Here is a 13,128-nt window from a genome sequence, read left to right as displayed (position 1 = left end):
TAATTGAAATAGAGTTCTGAAAGGGAAGGGAAAGGATTTCAGGGTAAACATACCTTTTCCAGTTTCATCGTCATCACCTCAGTAATACATCTGGTCTTTGTATGACAGCAAGAGAAAAAATTGTAAAGCTAGAAAGGAATGTATTTATTAGAGGATAAAATGTGAATTTTCACCAATGTGCTTGTAATTGAACAAGTCATCCTTGGATACACTGGATACCAAAAATTTGTACATTAAATTAGGCAGCAATGTGTAACAGACCTATGAAAGTATGCAGTAGAAATGCAGGGAGGAAAGGAAATGTACATATAAGGTCCTGTGACTGGGAAAAAAAGGAGGGGTTGCAATGAAGAGCTGTCTTTAGTGACTCCAGAAGCCCTTAACACTCTGAACAGGATGGATGGTGGTTCTTCAGAACATACCAGCTTATGGACGTAGCAGGACATGGAGACTACGTAGCTGGTTCCATATGCTGATTAAAGTGATGCAGTGTAGGAACAGGCCCCTTTGCTGATAATCCTGACATTTCATCTTTGTTTTGGCTTTGCAGATCTTTGGTGTAAGGTAATGTGAAATCCCAATTTCAAAATAAGCTAGAAGAGACAGGAGAACCTGTTCTTTTTCCTTTCTATTAAGAATGTTGAGCGGTAAAATCTGGGAGCTGGACTAATCCAGAAGTTTCCCTGGAAGATCCAAAGGCAACAAGAGACACTTCCCTGATTGTTTATGTGGTGTGAAAGAAACATCTTTCAGGGACTAATGTAAACCAAAGCCAGTAGCTGGTTTATAGGGTTTTGTTTCCTGGAAACTCCCCATAATGCTGGAATGGCTGTAGAGCAGGACCTGTGATCTTTACTGGGGGACAGCGTGTTTCACTTAGGGCCAGTCCACATGAAAACTGCAACTGTGGTACCTACAAGAAGTAAAATCTTGGCTTTGTGGAAATCATAATGCTCCAGGATCAACATGAAATCCTAATTTACTGTAGTTAACTTTTAGCATACATTAGATCATAATAGAAAAGACATTTTTTTTCTCCCTAAAACACAATTCAGTGTCTAACAGAGGTAAAAAGGAATGTTCAGTGCAGAAGAACACTGGTCCACAGTTTGTACCTATGTGTAATCTCTCTTTCTCTCCCCCTCCCTCCTTCTCAAAGCCTGAAAACATAATGTTGTTGGACAGGAATGTACCAAAGCCTCGAATCAAGATTATTGACTTTGGTTTAGCACACAAAATTGACTTTGGAAATGAATTCAAAAATATCTTCGGAACGCCAGAGTTTGTTGGTGAGAAAACTGTTGTTTCTTCAAACCATTCTTTTTCAGTCTGTGAAAGAGTATTTGTGGCTTAGCTTGGCTTGGCTGATTTACAGATTATGAAATTTGTGTGTAATTTGTGACATTTTGAAATTTAAATAAGCAATTTGTAGCATTTGACTTCAAATTAGACTTGCATTAAGATGTTTTAATCTATCAGCATCTTAACTTATCTCTGACATACATGGACTCAGAGTGAGACTTATACCTGTTATTTGACTAGGTACTTACCTTGCTGCTTTTTCCTTTAGCTCCTGAAATAGTAAATTATGAGCCTCTTGGTCTTGAAGCAGATATGTGGTAAGTTATTGGATCTTACTTGAAATAAATCTCTCATGATTATGCTTATGTTCTAACCATTTTTTTCTCTCCTCTCTCTCTTTCCATCTATTTTTCTCTCCTCTCCCTCATCCTTTTTTGTTTGTTTGTTTTTTTCTTCAATCCAGGAGCATTGGTGTAATAACTTATATTCTGTAAGTACCAAAATCTATGGATGTTTCTTGCAAATGCTGTTGTTTTTTTAATTCTTATTCTATCCTCAGGGGCGTTGGTGTTGTTTGTACAAAGCAAACCATTCTGATTGCACATGATGATTCAAGTTGTATGATCTTAAAAGCAATAGTATAATTATTGAAAGAATTGCCATTAATCAGCCTTGAGCTAGCATGGGAAACTGTCTTCAGATCTGTAGGTGACTGTCTTAACAGTGTTCTTTAAAATTACAGCAAGGTTTTTTGCCCTTCTACATCACATTTTCCTGAAAGTAGATTTGCAGCCTTAAAACAGAAAAGAAAAATGTTATTTCTACTGTTATTTGATCACAGAGGGTTGAAGCAGCAGTATTACAACATGTAATGAGAGAAATGTCTTTCTTGCAGTCTAAGTGGTGCGTCTCCATTTCTTGGAGAAACCAAACAGGAAACGTTGGCAAATGTGTCTGCTGTGAATTATGAATTTGAAGAAGAATTCTTCAGTAATACCAGTGCCCTAGCTAAAGACTTTATACGAAGACTTCTAGTCAAAGACCCAAAGTGAGTTGTTTTTCTTCTGTGTGGCACTTACATCTCGAGTATTTAAAGTTACATGATATTTGGAGGTGATGGTTTAATAAACATAAAAAAGTGTGTATTTTATTAATATCTGAAACAGTTCTATCTCTTATTCTCTTGAAGGAAGAGAATGACTATTCAAGACAGTTTGCTGCATCCTTGGATCAAGGTTAGCATGCCATTCATTCTCTGTTGTCCTGTTTTTAATCATTCTTCATTTCATGCTTTTCAAGTTTCTTAACATGGAATATTGTCATAATTGTTTAATGTAACTTACTGTTTTGGAAAGCTGTCTGCATGAAAGCTGACATATGCAGAATGTGGGCTTCATTGATATATGTGCTATGTGAGTTAGCAGTAGGGAAGTAGCCCCCTATGGGAATTAAACTCATGGTCACACAGAAGCTAATCTTTAGAGAGCATTGTGCTGACAAACATACAGTCTCTGAATCCAGTCCAATTTACACTAACTTTTCTTCTTCCATGCCCTTATTTAGACTGGGAAAAAGCCAGTAATGTCTCTTCTGTCCTTCCCCTTTAGACTGAAGAGAGCAGTTGATGTGTGGTGGTCCACTTCCTTCTTCAGTGTTTCAGTGTTTGGTTTGGATTGAGCTGTTGTGAAGCTGCTAGGTTGAGAGGGAGAAAATGGCACCTGTCATTCTTCGTAATGTGTGTAGTACTCCCTGCCAGTTAATTTCTTTTAATTCCATATCACATTCTGATTGTGAGTAGAAAACCCATTCAGTGCCATTGATTTCCCAGGATATGGGGATGCACAGTGGGTGTTTGATCCCATTCTACTTCCCAGAGAATCAGTTAGAAGAATATTTAGCTGTGCCACAACTGTTCCAGTTCACAGCACAACATCCGAGGGCAGGCATTTCTACACCAATGTGCCAAACTACAAATTTGACCGTGGTTTGCTGACTTTTTGCTGAGGTAATCTTAAATAGTTGAAATGCTTGGAACATATTGACACGATATTTTAAACCACTAAAGCAAGCGTGCAAATGGGTTTCTCTTGGATCAAGTTCCACACTCATGCGAAGACACAGGTTATTCTGTACCCTATTACTTTGCTTTACAACTTTCCAGGTATTTGGTTCCATTCCACTGGTCATATCCTCTTTTCCCCTTTCCCACCACCTGCATCTTTACCTGCATTTCCATGGCAGGGAAGGTTGAAACTAGTTCCCTTCCAATCCAAGCCTTTCCATCATTCTATTTTATAAATATGTGTATATTTTTTAATATATATATATATATTTTTTTTTTTATATGTGTATGTGTGTATATATATATGTATGTATATGTAAAAATTACTTCAAGAATGGGATCATAAAATCCAAAATTCAGTATATTCCACTAGTCATTGGTTCTTAGTATTAGTCCATGAAAAATTTGAAATTATGCAGGCTTGGATCTTGCTGCACTGGTAGGTAGGATGTGATTTTGGCCAGGGGGTAATTTTTTAGCAGCATCTAGGTAATTACACTGAGATTGTAACAAAGATTGGCTGCATTTAAAATCAGTCAGGAAATCCTCACAGAAGACAGGATTTATCTTGGAAATCAAATGCCTCTATTGGAGAGGGAGGTGAAGGACAAGGTATTCTGATGTTTGAAGGGTTTTTTTTGTTTAAAATGAAAAAGCACATTTTGTGCATTCTTAGGTCTGGATTTCCCTTACAGCATTTTCTTAAGAAATTTCATCTGTATGCCAGACTAGACTCTTGAATATTAAAATTATGTGCTTACAATTACTTTATTATTACAGTACGATTGGAGTACTATTATAATGCAAGTGGAAATCATCACTGAGGGACAGTCTTACGTGCAGATATTATGGCATTTTTTAGAACAGCTTTATTTTCCTTTCGCTCTCAGCCAAAAGACACTCAGCAAGCACTTAGTAGAAAAGCTTCTGCAGTGAATATGGAGAAATTCAAGAAGTTCGCAGCACGACGAAAGTGGAAAGTAAGTCATTCACTAACACATCAGCATGTCGGTGACATACAAATGCAGTAGCATTGCCTGTTCCAGGGAAAGGTCAACACATTTAAGAGTGGAAAAGAAGGAAGAAGAAACACATTCTTCTGTCACTGGGAATAAATTAGGTGCTTGACTATGGTAATATGGGAGAGGACTTCTTTGTTAATGATCTGCATACAAATGCTTGTGTGTTGATTGTTTGCTTTATGCTTCTGCTGGATTATAAATAGCAAAAGTTGAAGTTTCAAATTCAATATAAAAAGCAGATGGGGTATTGGAATCCAACTTCATTTTGTTTTGCTAAGTCCTTTAAAATCTCTGCAATAGCATCGTATCAGAATTTTCTAAATTTTTTTACATACAACTTTTTTCTTATTATTTTTATAAAGCAATCAGTGCGCTTAATATCCTTGTGCCAAAGATTATCAAGATCTTTCTTGTCCAGAAGTAGCATGAGTGTCGCTAGAAGTGATGATACTCTGGTAAGTGTGTTCTTATATAATTAGAATGTTTTATGACATACGAACTTTGTCAGTTTCTAACTGACAGAAATATTAGGCTCTTGAAAATTTGCATAATTAACTAATCTCATAAGTAGGAAGAAATAGATGTTCAGGCTACAAAGGTCAGTTATCCATAGTTCGATCTTCTGCATCTTGAAACCTTGAAATTTAACTTATCCTGTTGAGGCTGCTACCTTCATTTCTTGCTTTTGAAGTTAGATTCATGAGGATTTTTTTTACTGTAAAAATTGTATGGTGAAAAAGTGTTATCTGAATTTTACTCATCATTTACATTATCATTGTGTAGACTAAAATAATATTCCTTATATTTCTTTTTTTTTTTTTTTAACCAAATATTCAAAATCACTGAGACCATTTTAAATCAAATGAATACTGGACAGCAGTGTCACAACAAGCAGTTACTTCAGGAGGAAACTTTAGAGTTGGCCAGTATTCAGTTTGTGGTACTAGATATGACTAGAGTTGAGTAGTTAGGAGCAATTGCTGTATGTTTTGTAATTACAAATGCTTGTAAATCCAAAAGCATTTTTCTTAGCTTACTCTACAAGTTTTAATACACAATTCAGAAATTCCCCCTGATCAGCAAGGAATGTGTGTTATTATGTTTAGAGCTGGGGAATATCATCTTTTCTGTGCATTAATAGGATCAAACCTCAAAAATTCTGCAAAGCCCTTTTCATGCATACTGTCTTCTCCATGTCCCTCCTGTGCAACTCCATGCTCATGTTTCTACTTTTTCCCCTCTTATCTTTTGGCTTCTGTGCTCTTTGTTCTCTTGCTCTCCTTTCCCTGCCCACCACCCCCCCAGCTTAGCTATCTCTATGCCTTTTAACACTGGATCAGCATTTCACACCCGTGTTCCAGCAGAAAGGATTTATAGTCCAATGTTAGTGTCCTAAAAAAATCTGAAACCTCAGGAGAGAGGAGGTAAAAGCAGTCCAAATAATGGGCTCTGTGAATTTCAGCTCTTTGAAATTCTAGTGCAGAGGAGAAAAAGAAAGTTACACCTGCAGAGGTATCTAGGCTTATTACTTAGGTTCTAGATTTTTAACTGATCAATTTGAATAGATAAAAGCTTGAACCAAACCACCTCTCCTGTGGATGACACAAAACCTGATAACTCAGTTGGGTTCTTGGCCTCTTGGGTTTTTTAATCATCACATGTGTGCAAGGAATAATTTCATTTTATGCAAGTATTGCTTCTGTTGGTATCTATCACCTATTTTTCCCACGAGGAAAAAAAAATACACCTAATAGAAGAAACCTGTGTGGAATCTCAGTGAGTAACAGGTTTGTGTGTGAAGGAGAGGGAAGCATATTTTTCTAGGAAAAATGTGGGGGGTTTGGTGTAGGTTTTCAAATAACATGAATACATGCCAGCCATATGCTTCATGAAAGATTACAACTTGAAGCTGAAGCACTCTTTTACAAAAAATATTTCAAAAAATTTAGGTTTTAATTTTATTTTTTTTTTATGTCTTGGCAGCTCTTTAGATATGGATTTTTTTTCTTAAAGCTAACAATTTTTCTTCTTTCAAATTTAATTGCAAGGATGAGGAAGATTCTTTTGTGATGAAAGCTATTATTCATGCCATCAATGATGACAATGTTCCTGGATTACAGCACCTTCTGGGATCTCTGACAAATTACGATGTCAATCAACCTAACAAGGTAGTGTGGGTCTGTGTTGAGGTGTGAGGTGTGTGGGGGACAAGCTACCACCCTGTTGAATAGAGCAGTGCGGTTGTAAAACAGAAATGTAACACCTGAAATGAAAATGCAGGAAATGGGAAAAAAAATTCAACCTTTTTTCTAGGAGAAATTTTCATGTGCTTTGTGTTCTTCTCAAGATACATTAAAATGGAGCCCAAATTGGGATTTTTTGCCTAGGCATTTCAAAAGTATAACTCAAATCTATGGTCAGGAGCTGTGGTTTATCAAATATAACCTTCACTCCTGGTTGCAGTTGCTGTTTCTTTTGGCCGATAAAGATGGCAGAATACCTAAGAATAACCAGACTGCTAAAACTGACTTTGCAAAGCATTGATAGAAAGAGAAGCCAAAAACTGCAGAAGTGGGTTATGTGAACATGTTAGATGGCGGTGTTCATTTTCAGTAATGAAATTGCTTGTCCACTACAGTATTTCAGTGCATCAGCAACATCTAGGAAAGCGAAATGGAACTGCCCATTAAAACAAAGAATACAGTGATTTCTTAAGTGGTTCAAGACAAGGTCACACTTTTTTTGCATGGTTATACTGATCTTCATTACAAAGTCCTTTCAGAAATAATCATGAAGAGCAGTATAGAAGTAAAATATATGTTACTTTACTGTGATGGGGTCTTGAACCATTTAAGAAATCACTGTATTTTTTTGTTTGAATGGGCATTCCCTAGATGTTGCTTATGGCTTGTGTCTGAGGTGGTGTAGGCCACAAAGAGATCACACAGGGGAATGTTCTTGCCAAACAAGGCTAATAAGAGCTAAACATTAATATTCCTAATTTAAAAAGCATAAATTTACTGTGTAATATATCATGAATTCATCTCAAAAATATGAAAAATTGCTGTGCAGTACATTTTATTAAACAAAGAGATAAATTATTTTTTCACACAGTATTTCCTGAAGACTTGAAAGTAGAAATCCAGAAATGCTATTTAATGCCTGCCTTCTATTCCACTGTTTTCTTAATCCTTCAATAATTACTTATACCATTCTTGCTTGTATTTCCTTATTAGCATGGAACACCTCCACTACTGATTGCTGCTGGCTGTGGAAACATTCAGATGCTTCAGTTGCTTTTAAAGCGTGGATCTCGTATTGATGTTCAAGATAAGGTTTGGGTTCTGCTTTTCCACTGCTCTTTTTAAGTTTTTTTGCACAGTTAGCACAAGAAAAGCAGTTCAGACCAAGTGGTACTGGATATTAAAAACTCTGAGCTGTAGATCCTGTTTTCTGTCTTCCACTGCCAAAATGTAAGACCAAGTTTTTAGCAATGTCATTTGTTACTAATACACATCCTCTGACTTTCATCACTTTATTAGCTGAAATAATTTAAATTATACTAATCATACATTGTAGCTCATGCTTACAAAACCACATCAAGTAGTTCAAAATAGTGATTGCCCTGAAACTAAATAGTGAACTTATTAAATATAGAATAATAAATAAATATTTTAGCTGTGAGGAATATTGCAAATAAAACAACGATATATTTGATGGAGGATATGCTTTGTAATAAGCTTTTTTCCAAATGTGCTGTAACAATTTATTTAAAGCAAGCTTGAAGAACTGTGCTTCTCCATCTAATAGATGGTAAAGCAAGTAGAAGAAAGGTTTTTATCTCATGACTATTCTTTCTAAAGAGCTCCTTAACAAGAGAGAAGAGGATTATCCTTGCAAGCAGTTAGTAATCCTGTTAATTATCCTTGCATAGAGTGATTTTTGTTGTCACTATTGGTATGTAGAGTTGTTGAATCAATCTGAAAATTTTTTTAAAGTGAATTGTTCATATAAGCTTGAAAAGCTTTTCAGTGTCTCTGTGTACACCTAAGTGCACATGTACCTCAGTTGAAAATCTAGAATTAGGATTTTAACTCGATCAATAACATCTGAAATTAAATATTTTTGACAGGCTGGATCTAATGCAATCTATTGGGCTTCTCGACATGGACATGTAGAAACACTGAAATTTCTCAGTGATAATGAATGTCCTTTGGATATTAAGGATAAGGTAAGAAAAAAACTCCTTTTTTACACAGATGGCCTTTTCCTATAACTTTATCTTAGAAAAGAGAGAGGTCTTTCAATTGAAATGGTTTTCAGCTGGGTCATAATTCCAGTAATTTGACTGGCTTTTTTAGTGTGGTTTTCTAAGTTGACGTATAGGGCTGTGATAAGAGAGCTTTAAAGTAGCTGGATGTACTGGTTATTTTCCTGACAAATGCTAGCCAAGTGTGCATGTTAAATGTGGTGAGTACATGGTGGGTAGGTGGGGAAGTACAAACCTAAATTAATTTTCACTTGAAGACTTGATTTCTCATTGGAACTCAGGGTGAAATCGTGATTCGGTTTTTCATTCCTCTTGATTGAAAATCACTTTTGCCTGACAAGTAAATTTGACTGCTATTAAGTTGAGTATAAGGAAGCATAACAATTTATAGCTGATGAGCACTTACCTTGTCTTTGGCAGTGTTACTTGAGCAACATATGCCCTAGAAACTAGTTGCTGTTAAATTTTTATACCATAGCAATGATTTTATACTAGCCAAAGCTTCAGTACAGAGGAAGTTATACTTGTGAAATACAGTTTGTTTTGTTGAGGGAACTAATGCAAAGCAAGGTACATTGGGAAAATTGTTGTTTGACTCCTGATAAGGCTACTAGGAAAGAGATTACTCTCTGAATAAAAATACCATTTCTGTTTTATATAATTTCAAAAAAGAAAGTTTTGCAAATAGTTAGACATAGTGGCCAAAATGCCACCAGGGTATACAAACATGTTAGGCCAGCTCCCTACATTTGAATAAACAGGGTAGGGGGGAACATATTGAAATATTATGAATAGAAATGGGACATCTGTTTCAACACAATTGCACAAACAGCTTCCTCCTCATGCTGCTCAGAAATCCCATTGTGACTATGATCTGAAACAAATAAAGTAGGGAAGTAAGTTCTGGAAAAAGAAAGCCTTTGAAGAAATAACCTACCTGCCAGGTGGTGGTGTGTCTGTCGTGTACAACCGGTTTGTAAGCTCTGCTGATGGAGTTGTGTGGCTGGGCAACGGAGAGGGAGGAGTATCCCATGCAGGATTCAGGGCATTCAGGCTGTACACGGTGTACAGGCAGTGTGTATCATGATGTGACACAGGAAATGACACTGGCATGCTCTCCTGTAATTGCAGTCTGGGGAGACCGCTCTCCATGTGGCAGCTCGGTATGGGCATGTGGATGTGGTTCAGTTTCTCTGTAGCATTGGATCCAATCCAAACTTTCAAGACAAGGTGAGTCATGAGCACTGTCTGCATTTTTTCCAACAAATAAGGCTTCATACGTGTGGTCAAAACTTCAAGTCTCACTTTTAGTCTCGGCATGTTTGCAAACCAGAATTATGAAGATTTTGATAGCTCTTAATAGATAAAGATTATGTGAAAAACTGAGAGTGCTATGAAACACAGGTTCTCTCAAAAATGAAAGCTTAAAAAGATGGATAAACAACTCCATGAAGGTGTGGGTGGTGGTGTGTACTCTGAGTTCAGCTAAAGAGTTTTATTAGCTTTTGCCTTGAATTCTGCTTGGTTTTAGCAGTCATAGGATTTTTCTGCAGTGTCAAGGACTCATTTTTGAAAATAAGGAGTGGGCTCAGGAGGGTTTCTTTAGAGGTCTGAAGAAAACAAGGAAGAAAAGGCTTAACAGAAAAAGAAAATCCACTTGACCCAAATTTGACCCAGTCTGTGTGTGAGAGTTCCACAAGCCTCTCCAAGTGCTGCATCCTCTAGGACTTCCTTTCCATTGTTTAAGGAGACCTACACTTAGGGAGGACAGGACATGTTCTTTGTTTCTTCACACTCAGATTTTTATGGAAACCTTCAACACAGTCCAAGTCCTCAGCTATTATCAGCCTCTTGTCTCCTCTTTGATATTTGCCAGGTACAAAAAGGATATCCCATTTCTTAGAATTTGACAGAGCTACTTCTTTTAGTGGGTTTTAATTCCCCCTGCTTTTTCAGTGGGCTACTTTCAGCATGTTTTTGTGAAACATTTGAGGTTTTTAATGTTGTTCCACATAACTGCTCTGACATACAGTGAATTAAAGTTGGATATTTCGAAATTTCCTGGGTTCAAGCAAAAAGCAAATTAGTACTTCAGTCACAATTGAACTCCAAATGCAGACAGTTTCAAAGGCTTGTTGTGATGTGTCTTTAAAGACTTGGGTCTTTAGCTATCTTCACTCCTCGAACTTTGGGATGTGCTTTCTCAACATGATAAGCAGAGTAATCTGCCTCAAACTGCTCGCCTAGTGCGATTTGCATCTTCATGGTGATTGATCTGTTTTAGATGCTGGATTAGTCACAGCACACAGGACGTAGAAGTGGTTTGTGAACAAGTGTCTGTTTTCAAGTGAGAGAACCAAGATAGTTAGCCTCAGGATCATGGATAGATTTAAAGTAGGATTGCTGACATACAAGGTAATCACTTGTATGTCAGCTGAAGTTGTTCTTGGTTTTAGAGTGTCAACATTAGAAATTACAACATCTTTTTATAAGACCTATTTAGTAGACTGTCTTTTTTTTTTTTTTTTTCCATCTTTAAGTTGGGAAATTGTTCTTCCTGAAGTTTGGAACAGTACTGTTTATTGATTTTCTATGTTAATAGGAAGAAGAAACCCCACTGCACTGTGCTGCTTGGCACGGCTACTACTCTGTTGCCAAAACACTCTGTGAAGCAGGTTGCAATGTGAACATTAAAAACAAAGAAGGGGAGACCCCACTCCTGACAGCATCAGCTAGGGGTTACCATGATATTGTGGAATGCTTGGCGGAACACAGAGCTGACCTTCATGCAACAGACAAGGTTAGTTATGTTCAGAGATCATAGGGACGTGTCTCTCAATTACTTCATTTGAGTGCTGCAAGTCAGCGTTGTTTCCACAATGTGAATTTTCGTAGCAGTTCCCACAGGGCTTATTGATGACTGAAATACTCTTTAAGGTTGTCCACTGATGATTATTGTTCCATGACTGGGTTTTTGCTGATCTGTTATGTCCTTATCATTTATCACCTCATGAGTAACACTCTGAAAAATTGCAGGAACATTAGGTTCTGTAACTGGCAACAAATTGTTTACTTCAGAGAAAAAGATGGATTTGTTGTTGGCCTTTGATTACTATGGGCTGGATAAACCACACCCATTTTCAATAAGAACTGTTTAAAAATATGACTCTGATTCAGAATTAATTTTTGTCTTTCGTGATGTAATCCAAATAAATAAATTTGGATGTTCAGTGCTTGTATTTTTGGTATGGCTGGCATTTTAGCCACCTTTATTAGAAGTATTAACTAAATAGTTATTAAAGTAAGTTCAGAAAAAAGTTTTCACTTCTAAGATATTTTTTTCCAGTTATATTGTCTTTTTAAGTTGTTCCACACAGAGAAAGCTCTGTCTTTAAAGTTACTGATCAGAAAGCAGATTGCATGACTTTTGCATCACTAACTTCTATCTAGTAAACACTAGAGTTTACAATACTCAGCTGGTTGTTACTGTTGAGCACTCTCCTTCCTCCGAGGAAAGATGTTAGAAGAGAATGTGCAATTGTATTTCATCAATTCCACTGCAAAGACCAGTGGCGTAACAGAAATTTGCTTTCATCTCGTGGCTTATTTGTTCTGACAGATATGGTGCATCTCCCTGCCTCCACCTTCGAATTAAAAACCATTGTGATTCTTGAGGCAAGGAGGATGCACCCTGTTACTTGAGATGGTTGTGACAACTAAATATTTGGATTTTTAGCATTATTTGATCTCACAAGCTGTCTCTTTATTTCAGGATGGTCATATAGCCCTGCACCTTGCTGTAAGAAGATGTCAAATAGAAGTAGTTAAAACTCTCATTGGTCAAGGATGTTTTGTAGATTTCCAAGACAGACATGGGAACACTCCTTTACACGTGGCCTGCAAAGATGGGAACGTGCCTATTGTGATGGCACTCTGTGAAGCAAATTGTAGTTTGGATGTCACTAATAAGGTAAATGGACTATGTATGCTGAACTACGTTGTTTATTAGCTCACCTGTTGCATTAGGTGACCTTTTTAAGTTCACTGATATGAAAAATCCTTGGATTTTTCTGTCTCTCAGAGTGGCCAAATAAGTATTAAATGACTCACCCTACAAATTTACCAAAGTTTGTTTCAGTTGAATAGATCATTAAACATCCAGGAAGAAAGAACTCAGGTGAATTATCACAGTGTGTTTTGCCAACACTCTTCCCTAGCCATTTAGCTTTGTGTTATGCAGATTACATCTAGGTGCAAAAGAACAGATAAAATGCATTGCAGCTGCCTTTGATTTCATAGGTAACATTAAGTTATGCACAGAATTGAAGACTGGTATGTTTTCTGCTACGGTGTTATAACTCTAAAAATGGTGATTGCAATGATTATTGGTAGATGAATGCCAGCTAAAAAAGCAAACACTCTGTAGCTGGTGTAAGCATTTTCCAGGAAGAATATTTCATTACCGGTCCCTT

General features: G+C 36.8%; 1 protein-coding gene across 1 annotated transcript in view; it reads left to right on the top strand.

Annotated features, from left to right (window-relative positions):
- Positions 1-13,128, top strand: part of DAPK1 (death associated protein kinase 1) — an 85,858-nt gene that overhangs the window by 51,477 nt on the left and 21,253 nt on the right. The window contains exons 5-17 of the mRNA XM_058827355.1: positions 1,160-1,289; positions 1,571-1,619; positions 1,766-1,792; positions 2,198-2,350; positions 2,492-2,537; positions 4,255-4,344; positions 4,749-4,841; positions 6,435-6,554; positions 7,623-7,721; positions 8,519-8,617; positions 9,788-9,886; positions 11,259-11,456; positions 12,429-12,626. Coding sequence (XP_058683338.1) covers positions 1,160-1,289; positions 1,571-1,619; positions 1,766-1,792; positions 2,198-2,350; positions 2,492-2,537; positions 4,255-4,344; positions 4,749-4,841; positions 6,435-6,554; positions 7,623-7,721; positions 8,519-8,617; positions 9,788-9,886; positions 11,259-11,456; positions 12,429-12,626 — 1,401 coding nt within the window. The remainder of the gene's footprint in view (positions 1-1,159; positions 1,290-1,570; positions 1,620-1,765; positions 1,793-2,197; positions 2,351-2,491; positions 2,538-4,254; positions 4,345-4,748; positions 4,842-6,434; positions 6,555-7,622; positions 7,722-8,518; positions 8,618-9,787; positions 9,887-11,258; positions 11,457-12,428; positions 12,627-13,128) is intronic.

The sequence above is a fragment of the Poecile atricapillus genome, chromosome Z (assembly GCF_030490865.1).
Source record: "Poecile atricapillus isolate bPoeAtr1 chromosome Z, bPoeAtr1.hap1, whole genome shotgun sequence".
Lineage (NCBI taxonomy): Eukaryota > Metazoa > Chordata > Aves > Passeriformes > Paridae > Poecile > Poecile atricapillus.
Note: the sequence above shows the minus strand (reverse complement) of the source record. Positions and strands in the feature narration are given on the sequence as shown.